Source organism: Lissotriton helveticus, chromosome 7, assembly GCF_964261635.1.
Source record: "Lissotriton helveticus chromosome 7, aLisHel1.1, whole genome shotgun sequence".
NCBI classification, from domain to species: domain Eukaryota; kingdom Metazoa; phylum Chordata; class Amphibia; order Caudata; family Salamandridae; genus Lissotriton; species Lissotriton helveticus.
The window spans coordinates 1,753,761,130-1,753,787,865 of record NC_136068.1 but is presented as its reverse complement, the minus strand read 5'-3'; the positions used below and the strand labels follow the sequence as shown (position 1 = coordinate 1,753,787,865).

The 26,736-nt window shown below is 45.7% G+C and overlaps 1 protein-coding gene across 1 annotated transcript in view; it reads right to left on the bottom strand.

Moving 5' to 3' along the window:
- Positions 1–14,379: 14,379 nt before the first annotated feature.
- The window catches only part of LOC144769677 (sialic acid-binding Ig-like lectin 13), a 69,649-nt gene continuing 57,292 nt past the window's right edge, over positions 14,380–26,736 (bottom strand). Inside the window, exons 3-4 of the mRNA XM_078653869.1 lie at positions 20,288–20,299; positions 14,380–14,694 (exon numbers count right to left, since the gene is read on the bottom strand). Coding sequence (XP_078509995.1) covers positions 14,380–14,694; positions 20,288–20,299 — 327 coding nt within the window. The remainder of the gene's footprint in view (positions 14,695–20,287; positions 20,300–26,736) is intronic.

Sequence of the window (26,736 nt, the reverse complement as noted above, 5' to 3'; positions counted from 1 at the left end):
GATCCTGGTGTTTCTGACCCTGGAAGACTGGTTGCTCTCTTCCTCTTTGGGCACATACGATTGAGGTTTTGCAGACTCCTCCAGCCGCTCGGGTGGTTCGGAACGTGGAGTTGTCCCTTTTGTGCCCCTCTCTGGAAATGCTGTTCAGGAGGGTCTTCTACACCAAGATGGGGAAGCTTTTCTGGCAGAGTCTCACTATCTACCTTCGGTGCGCAGGCTGCGGAACATGTTGGTAGCCTGATCTTCCACGGTTCGACAGTGGTTTCGGGTTCAGGGATTCTTGTCTGTTGCCGTGTTGATTGTTCCTTGGGCCTGGCAGCACTTGAACCCCCTGGTACTCTTGTTCCTGGAGTTTGGTGTCCGGGGTCTTCAGTTACGTATGGTTGATTCTGGGGGGGGGGGATGGATACGGCCAGGGAATTGTCCTAGTGGCTGGCGGTTTTTGGGGCTCTCGGTTTATGTCCCAGGAGCAGTTTGTGCTGGCTACGGATGCCATCAAACTGGGTTGTGGGGGTCTGTTGGCCCTGGATCCTGTTCTAGGGTTCTGGTTGATGCAGGAGGCAGAGATGTCCTTGACTTGTAGAGTGTTGAGACTGATGCAGTTGTCCTTGCCTCATATTCTTCCTGGGGTCCTACAGCAGGATGTGCTGGTGCTGTCGGACAACACAGCAGTGGTGTGTTATATCCACCTTCAGGGGAGTGCGAGGGTGGCTTCCATCAACTTGTTGGCGCTTCAGATCTGCCTATTGGCAGACTTGAACCTGTTATCTCTGAGGGCGTTGCATCTGCAGGGAGTTGATCTAGGGTGCGGATCATCTATGTAGGTCGGTTCCTTCCTGTCCGTCGTGTGCCTGACATGGGAAGTGTTTAAGGGCCTGATGCAGTGGTTCGGGGTCCTATTTGTTGCCCTGTTTGTTCTCTGGTTCTATTGGGCTCACTTTCAAGGGTGGATGTGCTGTGTGCCTTTCCCCCGATTGCCCTGATTCAGTGGGTTATTCTGTTAGTCAAGTTGGATTGGACCACAGTAGTCCTAGTGGTGCCTGCTTGGTCCAGGAGGCCCTGGCTTCCTCTGTTGTTGAGGTTGGTGGTGGGTCCTTGCTGGCGGTTACCCATAGTTCCTTGTCTCCTGTCGTTTTCCCCTCTGTCCTGGGATTATCCCATCCACTTGCAACTGGCGGGTTGGCAGTTGTGGGGCTAACACTGATGTATTTGGGGTGTTCTCCTCCTGTGGCTGAACTTATCCAGCAGACCTGGCGCCCTTCAACACTCATGTCCGGTGCTTGGCATTGGGTGTCTTTCCTGGGTGATGTACCTCTTGGGGTTGGTCTGCTTTGGAGGTGGAACCTGTGCACACCTTGGATTTCCTGGGGGGCAGATTAGACTTGGGTCTATCTGTGTCCTCCTTGCAGGCTAACTGGGCGGCTGTGACGGATTAGGCTTGGGTCTAGCTTGGTCCTCCTTGTGGGCTAACTGGGCGGCTGTGAAGGCTTCTATTGGTTCGGACTTTGAGCCTGTGGTTCCATTGATATCTCGGTTGTTGAAGACTTGTACCTCCAACAGCCCATGGTTTCATCCTTTTCACCTGCTTGGGTTCTTCCTTTGGTTCTGAAGGCCTTGCAGGCAGCTCCCTTTGAGCCTCTGGATGTGGTGTCTCTGTGTTTTTTAACGATCAGAGTGGCTTTTATTGTCACTATATTCTCGGCCTGGAAGGTTGGGGTGTTGGGCTCCTTGCTTTGTTCAGGGCCCTTTGTAAACATTTTTCCGGATTGGGTGGTTCTTCGCCCTGATCCTTCCTTTGTGCCCAAGGTTCCTTCTTTTGGGGGCTACTCTCAGTCGGTGGCTGAGGTGGGCTGTGGGGGCTGCTTCTTATACTTGTGGCGTACTGGCGCATGGGTCGGTGCTTGAGAGATCGACTTGGGGTATGGCTGATTCCTGGGCTATTTTCAGGGACCAGGCAGCTGCGTGGGTTGCGCTTCGCATCTTTGTATCCCATTGTCGTTTGGTGGTGGGTGGGGCTGGTTCGGCTGGCTTTGGAGATGCTGTGTTGCGTTCTGTTCAGGTGGGGTGACTTTATACTGATGTTAATAAAGTCTGTTTCCTATACTCTTTTGAAGCCGATTTTATCTTCAGTATCTCCTCATATGGTAATGACTGTGAGGGGGAGGTCTGAAGAGGATGTAGTGACTGTTTATTTGCCGGTAATATTCATTGCTCCGAATCGTAGAACTCCCTGCCACAGTCCAGGTTCCCATCCCTCCCTCCCTGTTCGGCTTCTTTTTCTTGGGGGTACAGGATGTGCTTCCTTGGGTCAAGGGTTATATGCCACAGGATGAGGGAGTGGCCTGGTGGGTAGGGATGGGCTATGGAGTTTTGGTTGGAAGTTCTGGGGAGGAGCGTTCGCTCATATGGTAATGACTGTGATGGGGAAGTCTATGACTCGGAGTAATGAATATTACCTGTAGGTATCTGTTCATGAACGTGGTAGCAAGCAATGCATTTGAAAGACTCACTTTTCCTGGCATAGCTTAAGTGGAGAAAGGGCAGTTTGGTCTGTTACTCATCTCGCTCCTCCACCTGCACTCCGTCTCATCTCGCTCCTCCACCCCCTTGTGACTGGTGCTTCTGTCCCTCATGCCACGTTAGCACTGCCATAGACAATGTCAAGTGACGTGTACCATAAAGGCTTCAAGACACCGCAATTCTGCCTCAAACCGTGATTTTTAACCTTCTACCCTCCTGTTCCCTGTTCCTTTCCCTCCTACCTCCACCAGTCTCTTCTCACCTGCAAATTATCCCTCTCAACCCTGTATTTTCTGAATTGGGCAATTCAGACGAGGCATCTAATAGACAATATGTGTGGTTTATATTTTTTTAAATAAACGAAACTTAAAAAAAAGCAAAATCTACTTTTTTCTTCTGTGCACACCTTCCGTGGTGTAGAACGTTTGCAGTTGGCCAAAATCTGCATGTTTGTAAAAACTCTGGACAAAGCTCCATGTAAAGTTACCAAAAATGCATGCCTCCTTATTTATGTATCTCCACTGCCACCTAGAGGAATAAAGTAATGGTTTATGCAGCAACCACAACGAGTGTTCACTTACTTCTCCACTTTTCTTGTCTGCTGCACGTGAGTTGAAATGCTAGATCGCAGTGTGTTGCTTTGCCGCATTCCTCACCCTTTCTGAGTGTGTGTTAATGCACAAAAGGGACTGTACCAGTACCACATACATTCCGCAATCCAACCCCTCCCATCCAGCAGCCTATCAGTTTGCACTACGCAGGCTTCCTGTGAGTAACTTACAGGCATGTTCAATTATTTGGCCACACATATGTTCACTGTAAATAGAAAAGGAAAGAAGACTGTCCAAAGCAGTCTTTAGATAGCTGAGGGTCATTTATTGCAACAGTGAAATTATATGCCATAAATTCCAACTGTCCTGCCTATCTCGACAGGGAACCCCTGACAAAGAAGTCTCTGCGATCTAAAATGATGGAATGCACTGACTGATATTAGGTAAAGTTTCAACGCATTACTGTTTATCAGTGGCGCACCTCCAGGACAACCAGGTTTTGGGACCTTTCTTTGAGAGCAGTCCTGCCAAGTATCACACATCAGGCGTTAGACTAACGCATTTCAGTGAGGTACTCCGCATTACTGCAGTGAAATGCATTGTCACGCCTATGCTGTGTGTTCTCTGTCACTAAAAGTGCAAAGAAAAACCGAGAGTCTGTAGCAGCGCGCTGCCTGTGACTTGCGCGTACTGCTCCGAGTCCAGCAGGCATGGGGCTCACAGCTGAGCTAAGGCTGCTGGTAGCTTTAGCTCAGCTGCTACAATGTATCACAATTGTGATTCCAACTGCTGGGGCTCGGGTCCTACTGTCAGCAAGCTTGACGTCATCACGTGGGACGGGACGTCAAATCTCTCTGCTGAGCGCAAGGAGAACGTTTTGCGATATAGTCGATTTGCATATAATCTTGGCCGGAGGTAGCTTTAACCCCTTGTCCGCGGGGGTAATTCCCCCGCTGTGCAGGAGGGCTGAGGGCACGCACCATGGTTGAGTTCGTCACGGCCACACCCGTTTTCATCGAGCACAGCGGGAATTTATACCTGCATGAGAGCGTTGGAGCCGTTATGACGAGCTCAGCTAGTCATGAGCACACGGCAACCATAGCTCATGACGACTCAGCTCGTCATGAGCACCGATAAGGTTAAATATAATCGTGGCGCAGTGCATCATCCACGGGCTCTTTCCAACCCGGTCCGCCTCATGCTAGCTGTTATTATTCCCCCCCAGAGAATTCAATATTTTACTGCGACCGACGGAGAGGAGTCGGTGACACATGAGCCGCCAGGACAGTCTGTTACTGGGATTCCCCGCCCGGAACTCGCAAGAGTGACAGGACAGTGCCCAGGCCTGGGCGACTATCACTGGAGGCAGGCCGGGGGGCAAACTCTAATTGCTACTTGCCCGCAGTGGCTGGCGGCCCGAGCCTGTCTGTAGTTTATAGTACAAAAGGGGGTGGTGATGGACGGAGCATGTGAACCAATCAAACACTCACACCCAGTCAACAGATCTGGGTTTAATCCATCACCGTTCTTTAGCCCACTCTGCCAACCCAGTTCAGACATGGCCATATGCAAATCAGTCTGACCCTGTGCCTCATGGGAACAGTCCAGCCCGAACTGCCAAGCCATGCCTTCCCTGGACCGGATTCAAGCTTCCTAGGACCGGTTTCTGGCATTACAGCCGTCTTCAGCCAAGCTTGCTTGAATCCAGTGGCAAAGTGAGCAAGGGACTCATGTCTGAGCATACCCTGCCAACTTATGGTGAACAAAGCGGTACAAAAGGGGGTGGTGATGGACGGAGCATCTGAACCAATCAAACACCACACCCAGTCAAAAGATCTGGGTTTAATCCATCATCGGTCTACTTCTGGCATAATTTGAAACTGAAAAATCTATTGACATTGATCCCTTTACAGCTGCAGCACCTCTGCAAGCACAGTGCTTCTCAGTACTTATTGATATTAATATTCATTTGTAGTTTTTGCATAGCGCTGTATGACGCCCTTCGGTTACTTCAGGCCGCTGGGGTAGGAGCAAAATATGGGAAGTTAGGGTTATAGGTTTTGTAGGGTCAATGTAAACAATGACTTAACTGAGACCTTTCAAAAACTTTTCAGCTTCTCTTTATCATTGCACGCTCAAAACACATGCAAAATAATAGCACACACATACTCCTAAAAACAAAAAAAAAGAAAATAAGCAAGAGGGCAAACACAGTTGTGTGCACCAGATCCCTGTGAAATAAGGCGTGCATTTGTGGCAAACAAAGCTTTCCAGATGCAGTTATCAATATGAAAACTATGCCCTGTGATTGATCGCTATGGCTCTTAGTTGCATGGTCCAGAGAAATGCTGCAGATACATTTGCAATATTATGCTGTTTGTTTTCTGCGCCCAACGGTGCAAACTTGTAAATGCATATTTATGTTGGCGCAGCTCTCCCATATTGAAGATGCGGAAATAAAGCTCCTTTGAAAAGAAGAAACTGCAGCTCATGAAATTTTATGAATTATGTAATTCAAAAGAAATTCATTTCACAAAGGAAAGGGCGCAGTACCACAGGCTGTTACTAGGTGTCCCTGGAAGAGCCTGTGGTACTGCGCCTTTCCTTCGTGAAAGGAATTTCTTTTGCCTATTATGCTACTGCTAGCATAATTTGAAACCGAAACATCTATTGACATTGTTCCCTTCACAGCCGCAGGGCCTCACGCGGGTAGGGGCCATGCGTGGAAGGTTCCCCCTGCGCCAAAAAAATGCAACTGGTGGCATATAGCACTTCGAAGCAGGTCGCGCTTCTAGCTCAAAGAAGCTTCAATGCAAATGAATCTTGCAAAAAAGATTGTAAATAACAATGCCTTGTCAGGGGTGGTGAGCGCTATCTACATACAACTCATGTATGAGCACAAGCTTGTACAACATGCAAAAATTCTAAGGGGCAGATTTATGTTAACTGGCGCATCCCCAGGGATGCGCCAGTTAATGTGTGTCACAGTGCGCCACAGCTCCGCCACCCATGGTGCGCCGCATTTACAATGCGGCGCACCATGGGGCAAAAACGGCACAGATGCGTGACGCATCTGTGCCGTAAAGGTGGTGCATTGCTGGAATTGCGTCGCAAGGTGCGACACAGCTCCAGCAAGGCTGGGGGGTGCCCCATCTTCACAATGCTGCGTCAAGACATACGCCTGCTTCAAGCAGGCGCAGGGTCTTGACGCAGCATTGGCCTGAAAGTGACTGAGTGAAATCTTATAGATTTCACTCAGCCACTTTCAGGAGGCGTTCCTGCCCCCCCTGCGCAGGAACGCCTCCTTATGGCGCAGGGCATTATAACGTGACGCATCTCCTAGATCGGCCAGGGACAGACTAATTTGCATATAGCCAGGTTCTGAGCTGGGATGGGGCAGTGAGCTAAATAACGGTGATGGATCAAGCCCTGATCTTTGGACTGGGTAAGAGTGGTCTGCTTAATTCAGACACTCTGTTCATCACCACCCCCTTTTCTGAATCGTTTTTGGCCACTATAGGTTTGGCAGGGTATACTCAGACATGAGTCCCTTGCTCACTGCTCCATCAGGATTCAAGCAAGCCGGGCCGACGAGGCTGAAATGCCAGAAACCGGTCCCCGGTAGCTTGTCTCCTTTCTGGTGAAGAATTGGCTTGGTAGTTTGGTCTGCCCTGTCCCATGATGCACTGGGCCAGGGACAGACTAATTTGCATATAGCCAGGTTCTGAGCTGGGATGGGGCAGTGAGCTAAATAACGGTGATGGATCAAGCCCTGATCTTTGGACTGAGTAAGAGTGGTCTGCTTAATTCAGACACTCTGTTCATCACCACCCCCTTTTCTGAATCGTTTTTGGCCACTATAGGTGTGGCAGGGTATACTCAGACATGAGTCCCTTGCTCACTGCTCCATCAGGATTCAAGGAAGCCGGGCTGATGAGGCTGAAATGCCAGAAACCGGTACCCGGTAGCTTGTCTCCTTTCTGGTGAAGAATTGGTTTGGTAGTTTGGTCTGCCCTGTTCCCATGATGCACTGGGCCAGGGACAGACTAATTTGCATATAGCCAGGTTCTGAGCTGGGATGGGGCAGTGAGCTAAATAACGGTGATGGATCAAGCCCTGATCTTTGGACTGGGTAAGAGTGGTCTGCTTAATTCAGACACTCTGTTCATCACCACCCTCTTTTCCGAATCGTTTTTGGCCACTATAGGTGTGGCAGGGTATACTCAGACATGGGTCCCTTGCTCACTGCTCCATCAGGATTCAAGCAAGCCGGGCCGACGAGGCTGAAATGCCAGAAACCGGTCCCCGGTAGCTTGTCTCCTTTCTGGTGAAGAATTGGCTTGGTAGTTTGGTCTGCCCTGTTCCCATGATGCACTGGGCCAGGGACAGACTAATTTGCATATAGCCAGGTTCTGAGCGGGGATGGGGCAGTGAGCTAAATAAAGGTGATGGATCAAGCCCTGATCTTTGGACTGGGTAAGAGTGGTCTGCTTAATTCAGACACTCTGTTCATCACCACCCCCTTTTCTGAATCGTTTTTGGCCACTATAGGTGTGGAAGGGTATACTCAGACATGAGTCCCTTGCTCACTGCTCCATCAGGATTCAAGCAAGCCGGCCCGACGAGGCAGAAATGCCAGAAACCGGTCCCCGGTAGCTTGTCTCCTTTCTGGTGAAGAATTGGCTTGGTAGTTTGGTCTGCCCTGTTCCCATGATGCACTGGGCCAGGGACAGACTAATTTGCATATAGCCAGGTTCTGAGCTGGGATGGGGCAGTGAGCTAAATAACGGTGATGGATCAAGCCCTGATCTTTGGACTGGGTAAGAGTGGTCTGCTTAATTCAGACACTCTGTTCATCACCACCCCCTTTTCTGAATCGTTTTTGGCCACTATAGGTGTGGAAGGGTATACTCAGACATGAGTCCCTTGCTCACTGCTCCATCAGGATTCAAGCAAGCCGGCCCGACGAGGCTGAAATGCCAGAAACCGGTCCCCGGTAGCTTGTCTCCTTTCTGGTGAAGAATTGGCTTGGTAGTTTGGTCTGCCCTGTTCCCATGATGCACTGGGCCAGGGACAGACTAATTTGCATATAGCCAGGTTCTGAGCGGGGATGGGGCAGTGAGCTAAATAACGGTGATGGATCAAGCCCTGATCTTTGGACTGGGTAAGAGTGGTCTGCTTAATTCAGACACTCTGTTCATCACCACCCCCTTTTCTGAATCGTTTTTGGCCACTATAGGTGTGGCAGGGTATACTCAGACATGAGTCCCTTGCTCACTGCTCCATCAGGATTCAAGCAAGCCGGGCCGACGAGGCTGAAATGCCAGAAACCGGTCCCCGGTAGCTTGGCTCCTTTCTGGTGAAGAATTGGCTTGGTAGTTTGGTCTGCCCTGTTCCCATGATACCCTGGGCCAGGGACAGACTAATTTGCATATAGCCAGGTTCTGAGCTGGGATGGGGCAGTGAGCTAAATAACGGTGATGGATCAAGCCCTGATCTTTGGACTGGGTAAGAGTGGTCTGCTTAATTCAGACACTCTGTTCATCACCACCCCCTTTTCTGAATCGTTTTTGGCCACTATAGGTGTGGCAGGGTATACTCAGACATGAGTCCCTTGCTCACTGCTCCATCAGGATTCAAGCAAGCCGGGCCGACGAGGCTGAAATGCCAGAAACCGGTCCCCGGTAGCTTGGCTCCTTTCTGGTGAAGAATTGGCTTGGTAGTTTGGTCTGCCCTGTTCCCATGATGCACTGGGCCAGGGACAGACTAATTTGCATATAGCCAGGTTCTGAGCTGGGATGGGGCAGTGAGCTAAATAACGGTGATGGATCAAGCCCTGATCTTTGGACTGGGTAAGAGTGGTCTGCTTATTTCAGACACTCTGTTCATCACCACCCCCTTTTCTGAATCGTTTTTGGCCACAATAGGTGTGGCAGGGTATACTCAGACATGAGTCCCTTGCTCACTGCTCCATCAGGATTCAAGCAAGCCGGGCCGACGAGGCTGAAATGCCAGAAACCGGTCCCCGGTAGCTTGTCTCCTTTCTGGTGAAGAATTGGCTTGGTAGTTTGGTCTGCCCTGTTCCCATGATGCACTGGGCCACGGACAGACTAATTTGCATATAGCCAGGTTCTGAGCTGGGATGGGGCAGTGAGCTAAATAACGGTGATGGATCAAGCCCTGATCTTTGGACTGGGTAAGAGTGGTCTGCTTAATTCAGACACTCTGTTCATCACCAACCCCTTTTCTGAATCGTTTTTGGCCACTATAGGTGTGGCAGGGTATACTCAGACATGAGTCCTTTGCTCACTGCTCCATCAGGATTCAAGCAAGCCGGGCCGACGAGGCTGAAATGCCAGAAACCGGTCCCCGGTAGCTTGACTCCTTTCTGGTGAAGAATTGGCTTGGTAGTTTGGTCTGCCCTGTTCCCATGATGCACTGGGCCAGGGACAGACTAATTTGCATATAGCCAGGTTCTGAGCTGTGATGGGGCAGTGAGCTAAATAACGGTGATGGATCAAGCCCTGATCTTTGGACTGGGTAAGAGTGGTCTGCTTAATTCAGACACTCTGTTCATCACCACCCCCTTTTCTGAATCGTTTTTGGCCACTATAGGTGTGGCAGGGTATACTCAGACATGAGTGCCTTGCTCACTGCTCCATCAGGATTCAAGCAAGCCGGGCCGACGAGGCTGAAATGCCAGAAACCGGTCCCCGGTAGCTTGTTTCCTTTCTGGTGAAGAATTGGCTTGGTAGTTTGGTATGCCCTGTTCCCATGATGCACTGGGCCAGGGATAGACTAATTTGCATATAGCCAGGTTCTGAGATGGGATGGGGCAGTGAGCTAAATAACGGTGATGGCTCAAGCCCTGATCTTTGTACTGGGTAAGAGTGGTCTGCTTAATTCAGACACTCTGTTCATCACCACCCCCTTTTCTGAATCGTTTTTGGCCACTATAGGTGTGGCAGGGTATACTCAGACATGAGTCCCTTGCTCACTGCTCCATCAGGATTCAAGCAAGCCGGGCCGACGAGGCTGAAATGACAGAAACCGGTCCCCGGTAGCTTGTCTCCTTTCTGGTGAAGAATTGGCTTGGTAGTTTGGTCTGCCCTGTTCCCATGATGCACTGGGCCAGGGACAGACTAATTTGCATATAGCCAGGTTCTGAGCTGGGATGGGGCAGTGAGCTAAATAACGTTGATGGATCAAGCCCTGATCTTTGGACTGGGTAAGAGTGGTCTGCTTAATTGAGACACTCTGTTCATCACCACCCCCTTTTCTGAATCGTTTTTGGCCACTATAGGTGTGGCAGGGTAGACTCAGACATGAGTCCCTTGCTCACTGCTCCATCAGGATTCAAGCAAGCCGGGCCGACGAGGCTGAAATGCCAGAAACCGGTCCCCGGTAGCTTGTCTCCTTTCTGGTGAAGAATTGGCTTGGTAGTTTGGTCTGCCCTGTTCCCATGATGCACTGGGCCAGGGACAGACTAATTTGCATATAGCCAGGTTCTAAGCTGGGATGGGGCAGTGAGCTAAATAACGGTGATGGATCAAGCCCTGATCTTTGGACTGGGTAAGAGTGGTCTGCTTAATTCAGACACTCTGTTCATCACCACCCCTTTTCTGAAACGTTGTAAATAGGGCGCATTGTTTGCGCCGCCGTTGCGTCAAATAAAGTGACGCAATTGCGGCGCAAAGAGGTGCAAGGGCCTCATAAATCTGCCCCTAAGTTTATTTCTGATTAGACGTCTCTGGTATCCTTTTAAACGAGGACGCTCTTCCTGACACTCCTAACGGGAACACCTCTATTACAAAATGCAAACATTCAAAAAGTCTACGTTTCATTAATTAAACCAAGCAATATTTCAAGCACAATGCTTCCCAGTACTGTGCACATTTAAGCATCACCGCCTCTGCCCCTTCCTCAGATGTCTTTCACAAGAAGCATATGTACCCTTGTTGTGTAGAGAGAGCTAGCAGTACACCCGAGGGAAGTAAACACACCACACTTTGTGCAGAAATGGCATGGGACATAACTACATGCGATGGCTAGCCCAGGAAATTAAGGCAGGTGTCAATTTCCCATTTTGTTTGTAGCCGCTGCGCAAGCATTCAAGACTAAATGAAAGGGAACCAATGCTGTGTACGGTTTATCAAACACTTGCACTGCTCCCAAAATAATCAATACACAGTGTTGACAAATGCTGCAGTAAAAAGCATTTGCAATGCAATAGATCTCGCATTTGTGAAAGTTTGAGCTATTGTCATTGTAAATGACAATGCCTTTTATTTATGTTTTGAAAACTTACAAGCGGTGTACTTATAGTCCTTGCTTACGAGAAGCAAGGCTGGAAGTAAAAGCGGCGCAGTCATGACTATGTACAAAGTGCATGTGTACACACCGCTTGCAGGTTTTTAAAACACATAAATAAAAGGCATTGTCATTTATAATGCCAATAGCTCTAACTCTTGCAAATACGAGACCTACTGCATTGCAAATGCTTGTTCCAAATGGAAGGCGCCTCACCATTACATAGATATAAATTAAGAAGAGCCTTCATCTGCAGGTTGATTGCAGTAACAGATTTTGATACCATATGCGGGGCAGGGATCAAGAGGAGGTCCAGATTTTACTTTTAGAATTATAATTTCAGAATGTGTTAGCATGAACTCTTTGAATGGCTCAAGCAGCAGGCAATCCCTATCCTGAGAAGGGTTAGAATTAGGCCCCAGAGAAAGGTGTTCCACAGACCTAGTAACATTCAAGCATATCTTTTCCACTTTAGTGTGAAAAAATAAGGATAGGTCTGCAGTCAACAACTGCGAGGTTGGAAGGATTAGTGAGCCTCCGGCTGAAGAATGCTTTAAGCTCAACATCCTGTGATTCTGGGCAAGTCACTTAATAACCATGGGGCATATTATCAAGGGGGTTTATCTCCGCTTATCTCCCTCAAGAGCATAGGTTGTCCCTAACCAAGCCAATTGCCCCAATTTTTAAAATTTATGGTTCTAAAATCTTGCCCGCAATTTTGTACGACGCAGAATTATGGGGTTTTAGTAACCTGTCTTCACTTATTGTCGCACAGAATAAATTTTTGAGGTCATCTGTAGGTTTACCCCAATCCTCCCCACGTATCCCCCTACTGTTAGACCTTGGTTGCCAGGCAATTGAGGATGTGGCACGCTATAGACCCCTGGCATTTTGGCGACATCTCTGGACCACACCAGAGCTTTTTTTATACGCCAATGCCATGGTGGAAGTTAAAGGGTTGGGTGGTTCACAGAAGATCTCCTGGTTGACTGAAATCAAGGCACTATTGACAGATATGGGGATGGGGGAACTTTGGGCCAATCCGGCCACAGCTGTGTTCCCATCAAAAAAAGTCTTTAGTGCTGTGTACTGGGAAATGACTAAAGCCAAGAGATTCTCCTCCCATGTCGCTAGCTCTCTGACAACAGTCTTCCTTGATTTTAAGGACGAACCCCTCCTGGAAGATTACTGGGATACCATTACGAAGCCCCTGGATCGCAAATTGTATCACCATCTCAGAGTAGGTACATTACCCTTACGATGGTCATCCAGTAGATGGAACTCTGCTGGTAGTGACAAATGCGTATTTTGTCCAAATCACATTTAAACCGTCAATCACTTTCTATTTGCCTGCCCTGCGTACATACAACCCAGGCGCGTATGGTTAAAACCTGTTTGTATGCTTATGGGAACAAGATCAGTGCTAGTTGCAAGCAGAATACTGAAAAATGACACTACAAACCCAGTTGTAATCGGTGTAGCAAAATTCTTGAGTTGGGCGTGGATCCTAAGGTTTAAAAAGGGTGGGGTATAGCCAGCTGGGATGCATTAAGTCATGGTTATTTGAGTAGGATCTATAGTTGGACGTTACCATAGGATTGGCGTGCTCATATTGAGATGTTATACTAGAGATACTGTATTTTAGATATGTCTAAGTCTATTGCTCATTTTTATATTTAATTCTATTTTAGTGAAAGTTTTATAATGTAAATATCTATGTACATATGTATTATGGATTTTAGAAATAAGTTTTTTCTTATTTTATATACGATGAATTTTATCTTGCATAGATTTTGTATTACTTGTTTTAGATTGTCTTTAATGATGAATAATCGCAATAAAGACTTAATGACTGAGAAAAAAAAGTACTCATGTAGTACTGGGTCCTGTACTCCTACATGCTTTTGGCAATCAGCCCCTATTTATACTACGTACATCTCCATGCCAAATGCGAACATGTTAGATTACAAATGTATTGGAAAATAATGTTCTACTTTCTCCTGAATGTGTGTTTCGTAATTCCTCATCTTAGCATTAACAGTAAGTTGGAGGGGAGTGTGATGGTGATAGGACTCTTGATAAACATCATTTTAAAACTAGAACTGACATTGGCCAGATGCTGAGTTCAACTCCTCAGTGAAAATTAATTATACTTAAGTCTGGCATTGAGCCTGCACTCCTGGAGCTATTGTGGGCATTGCAGGCACCCCTGTACTATGGTGCAATGGTGATGGCGTTGAGACTAGCTGCAAAAAGTGCGCCTGCCCAATGAGAGCAGGAATGCATCATATTATTGTAAATATGGAGCTCTCTCTTCCACACAACTCAGTGCTTGTTGCTCCGCGCTGCCTGCCCGATTAGTAAATATTCCCCTATCTCATGAGCTGAAAAGGTTTTATGTTCTCTCTTTTTTTCATGTAATTCTTCTGTTTTCTTCTCCTTTTATCATGTCACTTGTTCCCATGGTCCTTTCAGATGCAGCACAACAAAAAGTGCAGAGAAATAGAAGTGTTCATACAAAAGATGCTCTTGTCGGTGATTGCAGACACGTTCTCTTATCCGTCTTTGCTGGCTGGTGTGGGTGCACCCCTACCTTTTACTCCTAAAATACGGTCTTTCATGTTTCAAGTGAGTTGTTGAAAATTCAAATTCCTCCGCTAAAGTTTTGATAAGCTTATTATCTTCACAACGTGCTATATCTAACTTCATTTTCAGGTACAACGGGTGAATTTGCTCATTAAAGTAGGTTTCAATTTGTTCTATTTTTCATCCAAACTCTTTTTAAGATATTGCTCATCTGCTATTTTCCTTTTTTTTTTAAGGATTTCTCAATTTAGGATTGTGGATACATATTTTTATTAAAAGTGTCTTTGACATTGATAAAAGCCTTCATTGAAAACGTAATCCACCCCTTACTTCACTACTGTGGTTTTTGCCACTAATGTAACAACATCTTTATGAAACTGAGAAGCCATGAGATTGTTATTTTGTGCAATGGTTAAAGGCTGTACTTACATTCAACAGTCAGAGTGATGCTCGATGTACTTTGTTTCCTCACAGCGGGAAAGAATGCGGTGCAAGACAGATGTGTGTTGTTATGGTCCCTCGAGGCTGTGAATGTGATAGTAGATTTATTGGTTCTGGTACCATTCAGATTATCAGTATTATAAAAGGAATGATTATATTCAGACTTTGACTCGAAGCTCCAGGTAATCTCCGGGGCGGTGCCGGAGCACATTCCGGGCGCCGTGCACTCCACAGTCACAGTTTCACCCGTGATCACTCGATCAGGAAGGGAGATTGCTGGCTTGTCCTCAAGATGTAGGAGACAGAAATCAAAATGTACAACATTATTTGCTTTACATAACAAAACTCAGTCTAGATAACAAAATCATACATGCCAACATTTTAGAATAAGAAAGTGAAAATCAGGGAGGCTTGTCTATCAAAGACAACTGTGGTAGATAAATTGGTAACTGTCAAGAAGAATGTGTTATAGCAGTTGGCCACATGGTTATCATATCATGATGTATCAACTCAAGTGTTTTTTAAATGTTAGGGGCCGATTACGATGGCAGGAAGTCCGCCACAGCTGGGCCGGCGGTGAGGACAGCCGGCCTGGCGGTGAGGACAGCCGGCCCGGCAGTGGCGGACTTCCCACCATCACCCTGAATATTCCCACCGCCAAATTAGGATGGCGGTGGGAATGGGAAAGGTACCGCGGCGGGCGAAAGACCGTCCGCCGTGGTTCGCAAGGCTGGCCTTTTCCGCCCGCCTTGCCGGACCAGGACAATGGGGCCATGGCAGCGGTGCAGTGCAGGCACCGCCGTGGGTATTAGGATGCCTATCTTTTTTGGTAGCGATGCTGCCACAAAAAGACAGGCTGTGAATGCCTTTGGGGGCCCGTTGCAGGCCCCGGAGGGGTGGACTGCTGCACGTGGGGGGTACCTATGGTACCCCCCTACATATGCATGTACAAGGTGGCAGGCACTGAACGGTGCCTGTCACGTTGTACATGCATATGAAATACATGTTTTTTAACATTGTGGCGGGTGCTGCCACCCGCCGCAATGTTAAAATACAGGATGCGCCTGCCAGTGTGGCAGGCACATCCAAATTTGTTTGGTGGGACTGCCTCACCTATTGCGGGCGGACCCTATTGCATCTGTGATGCCGGCCCCTTTGTTCTGATAATGCCACTTGGTTATTATAGTTCGTTTATTCACAGCTGTTTTTCATGTCTACAAATTGGTCATCTTTAATTTAATGTGATAATAATTCTGCTATGGACTAATTATATAAACTAAGAATAATTTGTCATATCGTTTTTTTCATGCATCCCAATGTTCTCTGTGAAATTTTACGGCAGTATCTTCTTTCTGTCTTTCACTTCTATGCTATTTCTATGGTGGATGGGGCACAATATGTAAATGAGGCTGTGACGAAGACCTGTTGAGGTTGAAACGCGTTGCCAAAAATAAATGAATCTGAAAGCAGTATGTGCAATTTTCTTTGTGCCTCACCAACTTGTGAGGTGCGGCTTTTACATTTTACATTGTTTACAGGACCTGTGACCGCTGCATTGCACCAGTCCTTTCAGGTGGACGTTGCCGGGCTTCTATATATATATTTATTTTCTTTATCCAAATCCTTCTGAAAGAAGGAAAAACCGGTCGCACTCCTGGGCTTAGGGGTTTATAATCCTTTTATTTTAAATCGCTTCATCTGGTTGAAAAGCCACACAACCAATCAGAAGGTTTTGGAAAATTAAATACTTCCGAAACACGTAGAGGATTTGCCATCTGAATAAACTTTTCATGAAAGCAGTTGTGGTGCCGAGGACCGTTGTTTTGTGCATGGAAACAGGATTCCAATGGATTGTGTGGAATATTGGGCGTCGCTGACCCACCACGGCCCGCCGTCGCAAGCGACTTGATTTGAAGCGAACTGTGTGCAGTGGAATTGTTGATATCAACTCTTGCCCGCCCTGCTGTATTTCTATTAAACACGTTTCCGGGTCAGAGTAATGCCCATTGTTTGAAGTCTCTATCAATAAAGGAAACTGACCGACTTTAGAGCGAGGCAAGAAGAACCGGGTAAGCAAGATCTTACGATTATCCATAGATTGTTTGTTACAGCGTAAGGGCAGACGGAGTCCAGTGGTTCGATACTTTTGCAAGACCCTAAAGAGGCCACTTTCAACCAAAGGCGCGCTATCAACGTGATATTATTCCTAACTTCGATGGCAACACAGAGAAATGCAAAACGCAATGAAGCGGCAACACTTATGTTTGATACAGTTAACACTAATGATGATGCAACAACCATGGAAAGTGCACCTGACAGACCGCCCACTCAGAGTAAAAGGCAACTGTGGGATAAGTTATTGAAGGCTCTGAAATCAGAATGGAACAAATGGTGGGAGGCAACCACTTTACAAAAATACATAGATGTGGGAAGAGTCCCGCGTGGATTGAGAATCTTCATAACACCAACCTTCAATAATCCCGCCCCGGAGTTGGTTGAAGAGTGGGCGGGAAACAGTCACAACTGCTCTACAATTATGCTGGGCCTCCTTGTAAAATATGCACGTAAGGATTGCGATACACTTGCCATTGAAATTGATGAACTGACAAAGAGTTCTTGTCCGATATGAGCAAAATAGAAACTAAGCTTGAGAGAATTGAGGATGATATTAAAGCTAAAAAGCAACTCGTGAACAAGGAAACGTGGTTTCCGAAACGCGTAGAGGGTTTGCCATCTGAATAAACTTTTCGTGAAAGCAGTTGTGGTGCCGTGGACCGTTGTTTTGTGCATGGAAACAGGATTCCAATGGATTGTGTGGAATATATATATATATATATATATATATATATATATATATATATATTTATATATATCAGGAACCCATTCGAAAGGAGGCCGCACAAGACTCTTTTATTCTCTTGATTTATTGACATCTTGCAAGCAAGCTTCCAATACCAAGGCACACTTCACATGAATATGTGCCATACGCATTTCGGGTGATGTCAATCCCTTCCTCAGCGGCGTTATGATGACAAGTAAGCACAGTCCATTGGGCACTTTACTTTTAACAGTTCCTGCCCCAAAGGGGCGTGGCACTATGGCATTCTGGGATCTGTAGTGCGTGTTCCCCAGTGGGTGCACTAATCTTGCCAAACCACAGTGGGTTGAAGTGAACCTTCAACGGGTGCCAGCCCCACTTTATAGATGCCAATAGGAGCGTTGCTGACATCCCCCTGCAGAGTGTCAGCATTCTCATTCCTCCTGCTGAAACGCATTTCGTATCAGCACGGACCCGCAGCAGCGGTGGGTTTCCTTTCACGACCGGACAGCCGTTGTATACAAAATCAAATCAGGAACCCATTCTAAAGGAGGCCGCACGAGACTCTTGGCTTCTCTTGATTTATTGACATCTTGCAAGCAAGCTTCCAATACCAACGCACACTTCACATGAATAGGCGGCAGGCGCTTTTCGGGTGATGTCAATACCTTCCTCAGGGGGCGTTATGATGACAAGTAAGCACAGTTCATTGTGCAATTTAAATTTAACTTTTCCTGCCCCAATCGGTGTGGCACTATGGTATTCTGGGATCTGTAGTGCCAATGCGTGTTCCACAGTGGGTGCGCTAATCTTGCCAAAAATTCAGATAATGAATCCACAGTGGGTTAAAGTGAACCTTTGACGGGTGCCTGCCCCACTTTATAGATGCCAATAAGAGCATTGCTGACACCCCCCTGCAGAGCGTCAGCATTCTCGTTCCTCCTGCTGAAACCTGTTTGGTATCAGCATGACACGCAGCAGCGGTGGGTCTCCTTTCACGACCGGGGCAGCTGTTGTATACAAAATCAAATCAGGAACCCACTGTGCTTACTTATCATTATAACGCCGCTGAGGAAGGGATTGACATCACCCGAAACGTGTCTCACGCCTATTCATGTGAAGTGTGCCTTGGTATTGATTTACCTTTGCACTCCCTATACAACACCTTTGCGCTCCCTATACAACACTCCCTATACGACACCACCTAAGCACCATATTCAAGTTGGACAGGTGTGGCACAGTGCCCAGAGCACCTGACTTCACAGCATATCACACACAGATTAGGCTCACAGTTTCATCCCCGAGTCCAGCAGCAGCTTAATTTAACAGCATGACACTCTAGGCAATAACGTACTTAATTTCTGTACTCCGACCTTTCAGACCGGTGGGGGTCAGTAGTTCAGCGGCTTTACCCCGAGTCCATCAGCAGCTCAGCTTATGCCCCCATTGCCATCAGACCCGTAGGGGTGAGTAGTCTGCACTTCACAAATACCGAATTGATTTGATACGCACAAACTTACATTCACACTCCCTCTAAAACACCCCCTAAGCACCATACACAAGTTACTATGTTCGAAACAAAAGTCCATCCTAGTAGGTATAAACACATGCTGACACTACTTCCACAGGTGTACTTCAGCGGCCACGGCACATGACTTCACAGCACAACACACACAATTTGGGCTCACGCTTTAATCCCCGTGTCCCGTACCAGCTCACCTCAGAAGCATGTGACTCTAGACAGTACCTCACATATTTTCTGTACCCCATGACTTTCAGACCAGTAGGTATGAGTAGTTTGCTTCGCACCCCCTGTATGGCACACCCTAAACACCCCACAAAGGTTACAATGCTCCTACTCTCCTCTTTCCTACTTTTTTCACCCTTTTTTCCCCTTACTCGCTTCAACGGAATCAAAAAAGGGCGTCCAACACTTCCTAGTTCCATGAGACTCTAGACAATACCTCACATATTTTCCATACCTCTGGACTTTCAGACCATTACCGGTCAGTAGTTGATCCTAGTAGGTATAAACATATGCTGACACTACTACTTCCACAGCTGTAGTGCAGCGGCCAGGACACATAACTTCACAGAATAAGACACACAGTTTAGGCTCACACTTTAATCCCCGAGTCCAGCACCAGCTCACCTTAGCAGCATCAGACTCTAGGCAATACCTACCTCACTGAATTTCTGTAGCCCACCACTTTCACACCGGTAAGGGTGAATACATCACTTCGCACCCCCTCTATAGCATACCCTAAACACCCACAGAGGTTACGGTGCTCCTACCCTCCTCTTTCCCACTTCGTTGAAACCCTTTTTTTCCCTTACTCACTTCAACGGAATCACAAAATAGCGCCAACACTTCCTAGCTGCAACTGCTCGCACCACTCGCAGCCAATCAGCAGCAAGCTTCTGCTCGTAATGCCTCAGCCAATCAGATTAATTTATGCCTTTTTTATTCAAATTGATGGATTGTTTTTTTTAAAATCAGGATTGGGTTCATGGTAGTGTTTATGCACTTGATACACTGTTCTGCAGTTCGTGATATGTGTATATATATGTGATGTATATAGCGTCAAAAATATTTTTTCAATTTGTCATACATTTTCTATATATGTTGTAGAATAATCGTTAATGTATGTTGAGTTATTCATGTTGTACAGTGTCTGAATATATTGATGTCCAAATATGGAATGTTAAATTGTACAGTGTGCTTCTCTGAAAAAGAAAAAATTAATTGATGGGTAAAATAAATAACCTAAACCGCTAAAAGTATATAGTGTGGTTTCTCAAAAATTTTATTAGTAGGATTCCAGGTATATCTAGCTTACTTATTATTATAAAGGCCCTTCCTGGGTCCTGTCACTTGAGCCAAACCCCCATTTGGTGTTCAGCCAATCAGATGGCAGAATTCCCAAATATCGATATCTGTAAATTTTGATATTTCTCAATAACTATTGAACGGATTTACACCAAATAAACAAAAGTGTGCTTTCTAGACCAAGACCCTTCTCCCTGCCAAATTTGGAGTAATTCCGTTCACCCGTTCGACCTGTAGCCTTGTCTAAAATTTCCTATAGAAATGAACATGGAGAAAACACGTTTTGGGACCCCCTTTTATCTCGGCCCCCCCTTGACGAATCACCCCCAAACTTTCAACATAGGAGCTGATATGAACAAAGAATTGGTTTTATATATTTCATGCAGATTCATCAAATGACGCCAAAGTTATAAGCAAAACAAAAAATGTTCTTCCTATGGAAACAAGGTCCTAACTAGAACTACCTACTGGCAAACGGCAGTAGGTAATATATATATATATTTATATATATATATATATATACATATATATATATATATATATATATATTCACTGAGAAAAACACAGGTTTCAGGGACGTTATAGTTAGAAATTAGCATTTACAATTCTTTGAGATTTACTGAAAAAAACATAGTTTTCAGGGACGTTATAGTTAGAAATTAGCATTTACAAAACCTTAGAAATTCACTGAAAAAACCTAAGGTTTCAGGTATGTTATAGTTAGTTGGACTTTTTACTCGTACAAAACCAGAGAAATTCGGCTTTCTATAGTTAGTTCAGCTAACTATAACTGGCGCCCCCGCAATGCACTGCTGATGACGTCACTTATTACATCATTCATAACATGATCAGTGACATCAATGATGACATCTCAAATGACAACACTGATGACATCATCACGTCATTGTGTGTTTCTGTAAAGTTTAAATATGTTTATATATATATATATAGACAGTGTTAAATAATAGGACAAACCTCTTTAAAGATAGAGATCGTATAAAATATGATTAGATACACCAAAAAATATTCATGCTTAATATTTGTTTTAATGATGAAAGCATATTGTACAACAGGAATTATTCAGTAAGATGAGAAAAAAACAATATGTATGTTTTCACTTTCTATGATCATGTGATCGGTGACGTAATGAACAAGGGTGTGTACCACTAAGCATATAAAAAAACAACAAACTTTATTGACAATTGCAGTGTGAACAAGGGCTTCTGAGCCCGAAACGCGTAGCTGCTATCTGTTGTGGTGAAATAAAACATCTTACCTGAGCCTGGTGGTCCGTCTCTCTTCGCCGGCGTTGCTGTACTGCTTGCTGGAGGTTGTGTGGAGTTTCCTTTGTTTCATATATATATATACATATATATATATAGACATATGCGCCGTGGTGTATTGAAGAATGAGTGGGTGGATAAGTGTCTGAATGCATGATTTAGTAGGTGCGTGACTGACTGTATAAGCGTGTGATTAAATGTGTCTTACTGAATAAATGGGTTAGTGACTGATACAGACATTCACACAGTTTAGTTTGTCAGTTGGTGTGTAAGCGGTTGCGTAGGTTGGTGAGTAGCTAAATAAGGGTCAATATATGGGTTAATGATTGGTTGTCTGAGTATATGTATGGGTGCCTGAGTGTCTGTGTGGGTGGGTGGGAGGTGTGCCTCCATGCATTGATCTGTGAGTGGGTGATTCACTGGGTGTATGGGTTCAAGAATGTATCTGTGAAGGGCTGTATAGGTGGGTGAGAATGTGTATGGGTGTGTTGGTGAGTGAATGGATGCCTCAGTGGTACATATGTGAGTAACTGCATATGTGGAGGCAGTATATGTGGCTGTTGGAGCATATAAATGACTATATGTGAGAGTGAGTGATTGTGAGAGTGGCTGTATGGATGAGTGTGTGCTTGTATTAGTTATTGTATGAGTTTAAGTATGTGTTAGTATATGTTTGAATAAGTGAGGTGGTATGTGTATATCTGTATAGGTGAGTAAATAGGAGTGTGATTGATTCTTTGCATGACTGACTAGGTGTGTGAGTAAACCTATGGATGAGTGGCGGTGTGTGAGTATTTGTATAGACATGTGAGTGCATATAATAGTGCTGTACTGATGGATGACTGCATGTATGAGTGACTGTATTGGTGAATGAGTGGATGTGTGTGTAGGTCTTGGAATTATTGAGTGGGTATGCACTAACTGGTATTGGTGTGTGTACTGTTTCGAAAATGGTAGTCTGTATTTTAGAGTGAGTGTATCAAAGGTTATATTAGGGTATGAGGAGGTGCATCAGATTATCACGTGGATGATGTCATTAGTGATGTCATCAGTGATGTCATTTGAGATGGCATCAGTGATGTCATCAGTAATGTCACTGACCATTTCATAAATGATGTAATATGTAACGTCATCAGCAGTGCATTGTGGGGGCGTGAGTTATTGTTAGCTGAACTAACTATAATAGCCAAATTTCTCTGGTTTTGTACAAGATAAATAACCAACTAACTATAACATCCCTGAACCTGTGGTTGTTTCGGTGAATTTGTAAGGTTTTTTAAATGCTAATTTCTTACTATAACGTCCCTGAAACCTATGGTTTTTTCTGTGAATTTCAAAGGTTTTTTAAATGCTAATTTCTAATTATAACGTCCCTGAAACCTGTGTTTTTTTTCTGTGAATTTCAAAGGGTTTTTAAATGCTAATTTCCAACTACAAAGGTAGGACATGTGCAGAAAGAGGAAGAAAAGCGCAGAAAGAAGCAAGAGAAATGCAGAAAGAGGAAACAGAAGTCCGGAAAGATGAAAAAAGGTACAGAAAGAAGCAAGAGATGTGCACAAAGAACCAACAGAGGAGCAGAAAGAGGTCTTGTTGCAAAGTCATCCTGTACACCCACCTTTTTGATGACGGGTATTGGCGATAACTGACTGACTAACAAGGTCTGGTGCCAGTGCTATGCTGAAAGACACTTAGAATACAGTAAAAATACCTACATACACTAGGGTACACTATGGGTTGGGGTTCCCCTGTGATTGGCATGACCTCCCCTGTATGACCCTAGTTCATATTAGGGCAAGAGGATTAAAACTACCTCTAACTAAGAGGTGCAGAAGGAGGCAAGAGAATTGCTGAAAGAAGCAACAGAGGTGTAGAAAGAAGCAAGAAAAATGCAGAAAGAGGCAAGTGAGATGGAAAAACGGGCATGAAAGGTACAGAAAGAGGGAAGACGAGTGCTGAAAGAGACAACAGGGGTGCACAAAGAAGCAAATGATGTACAGAAAGAGGTAACAGACATGCAGAAAGAGGGAAGAGAGATGCAGAAAAAGGCAAGAAAAGTGCAGAAAGAGGCAGAATAGGTACATAAAGAGACAACAGGGTGCAGAAAGAAGCAATAGAGGTGCAGAAAGAAGCATGAAAAGTGCAGAATGAACCAACAGGGGTGCAGAAAGAGGCAGGAGTAGAGTAGAAAAGAGCAAGTGGGTCACAGCATGAGTACTTGGGTACTGACTGAATGATTAGAGTACTGCAAGGAGAGTACCTGGGTGATTTTATAAGTGTTTGAGTTTTGACGCAGTGTTTGGATTAGTATATGGTGCTGGATAGCTGACTGGAGGAATGCATGGGGAGTGATAGGGTGAATAGGGTGATTTCTGGAGTGTACTGCCTGGGAAATTGAAGGTGTGAAAGTCAAGAGTGTAGGTGGCTGGAGGACTGCATGTGTAGTGGACAGGGGTTTGTAACAGTGCATGTGTTAAGGCCTGGGCCACTGCATGAGTACTTGGGTACTGACTGAATGATTAGAATACTGCAAGGAGAATGCCTGAGGGAATGTATAAGTCGTTGGGTTTTGGCGCAGTGAATGGATTAGTACATGGTACAGAATGGGTCACTGGAGGGGTGCAAGGGGAGTGACAGGGTGTTTGGTGGAATGTATGGATACTGCCTGGGGAATTGAAGGTGTGAAAGCCAAGAGTGTAGGTGGCTAGAGGACTACAAGTGTAGTGGACAGGGGTTTGTAACAGTGCATGTGTTAAGGCCTGGGCCACTGCATGAGTACTTGGGTACTGACTGAATGATTAGAATACTGCAAGGAGAATGCCTGAGGGAATGTATAAGTCGTTGGGTTTTGGCGCAGTGAATGGATTAGTACATGGTACGGAATGGGTCACTGGAGGGGTGTTTGCTGGAATGTATGGATACTGCCTGGGGAATTGAAGGTGTGAAAGACAAGTGTGTAGGTGGTTAGAGGACTGCATGCGTAGTGGACAGGGGTTTGTAGCAGTGCATGTGTTAAGGCCTGGGTTGCTGCATGACTACTTGGGTACTGACTGAATGATTAGAGAACTGCAAGGAGAGTGCCTGGGTGAATTTATAAGTATTTGGGTTTTGGCGTAGTGTTTGGATTAGTATATGTGCTGGATGGCTGACTGGAAGAGTGAGGATTAACAAGGTGTTTGCTGGACTGTATAGACACTGCCTGGGAATTGAAGGTGTGAAAGACAATTGTGTAGGTGGTTAGAAGACTGGATGTTTCTTAGATAGGGGTTTGTAGCAGTGTATGCGCTAAGGCCTGGGTCATTGTGTGAGTACTTGGGTACTGACTGAATGATTAGAGTACTACAAGGAGAGTACCTGGGTGAATTTATAAGTGTTTGGGTTTTGACGCAATGAATGGATTAGTACATTTTCCTGGATGGCTGATGGGAGGAGTGCATGGGGAGTGACAGGGTGATTGCTGGAGTGTATAGGTATTGCCTGGGTAATTGAAGGTGTGAAAGACAAATGTGGTAGTGGTTAGAGTACTGCATGCGTAGTGGACAGGGGTTTGCAGCAGTGCATGTGTTAAGGCCTGGATCTTTGCCTTAGTACTTGGGTAGTGATTGAATGATTAGAGTACCACAAGGAGATTGATTGGGTGAATTTATAAGTGTTTGCGTTTGGTGCACTGTTTGGATTAGTACATGTTGCTGGATGGATGACTGGAGGAATGCATTTGGAGTGACATGGTGTTTGCTGGAGTGTATGGGTACTACCAGAGGAAAAGTGTTGTTCTTGACGGCATCCATTTAGTGACAGGACTCCAGGTGCGAGCGGATTCTGAACGGTTACGTGCCAGGATGCCAAATATAGGTATGGTATCTTATAAAACTATGAAATTTGTTTAGTTTTTAGCACATTTCCTACCCGAGTGTATCAGATGAAACTAAACAAATACAAGCTATTTGCTTTTGTAGTTACCAAGAGCAGTGGCAAATCCCTTTTCTATTTATATAAATGGGTGTTTTATGCTCTTCTGAAGGTCCCCATCTGTGGCAGTGAGGACACTGCCGTGGCGAAAAGATCTGATTAGTCTCTGACCACGCAGACTCCCGCCTATGCTTGTACTTTTCACACACTCACGGGGTATTCATTGTTTTCGGTTTTGAACTATGGGAAATAATGCTGAGAATCGAAGGCTGCCACTTGGCAACTGCAGTTAATACAATTAAAAAGTATCTGCATTAAAGCTAATTCGCAGCTAATAGCCGGGAAAAAAACAGAGCCATGAATCTCCCACGCCTGATAAAAAGAGGCGTACTTCACAGGCAGTCCTATACAAATTGAGCATTTCAAAGCGGCCCGCCAGATACTTGTCTGGATTAACATGTATATGCGGACAGCCCATCGGCCATTGTCAAACCAGGCTGGTGGCAGTGTCTCTCCCCGAGGGGGCGAGGGTTGGCGTCACTCCTGGAACTTGTCACTCGGATGTGAGCTCACAATCCCCGAAACTAACACCTCAGCAGACCAAACGAACACATTAGCTGCCCAAACTCTGCAACTGCAACTCTCCGCTAATGAGCCCGGGGGTGTCGGAAGTAGCTACGGGAAGAGTATTAGGCCAAGAAACCTATCAAGAGCTCCTTCTTCCTTGACATTTAGCTAGAGTGTTTTCCCCGCAGATTTTTTTTATAATTAGAGTACTGCAAAGAGAGTACCTGGGCGAATTTATAAATGTTTGGGTTTTGGCACAGTGTTTGGATTAGTACATGGTGCTGAATGGGTCCCTGGAGGAGTGCAAGGGGAGTGACAGGGTGATTGCTGGAGTGTACAGGTACCTCCTGGGTAATTGAAGGTGTGAAAGACAAGAATGTAGGTGGTTAGAGGACAGCATGCATAGTGGACAGGGGTTTGTAGCAGTGTATGTGTTAAGGCCTGGGTCATTGCATGAGTACTTGGGTAGTGACTGAATGATTAGAGTACTGCAAGGAGAGTGCCTGGGTGAATTTATAAGTGTTTGGGTTTTGGCGCAATGAATGGATTAGCACATGGGGTGAATGGGTCACTGGAGGAGTGCCAGGGGAGTGACATGGTGTTTGGTGGAGTGTATGGATACTGCCTGGGGAATTGAAGGTGCGACCTGCTACCAACAATCCAAGATCTCGTGGCACCCGCGAACGGATAGGGAAACTCGTTGGCAAATGCAGGGACCCAGTAAGTCGCTACCATGCTACCACCCGTGCGAGAGTGCATTTTTAAAGCGCGAACAAGAAAATATTTCCGTTTCGCGGCAGATTGAGAACGTTTTGACATTTTCGCTCTCTCTGTGGAACACTAAAATGTCAAAATATCACAAATTCCGCGAGCGGAATGAAATTTACACCCAGGCCTAGTGTGCAGTCATTTTGTGTGTCCAAA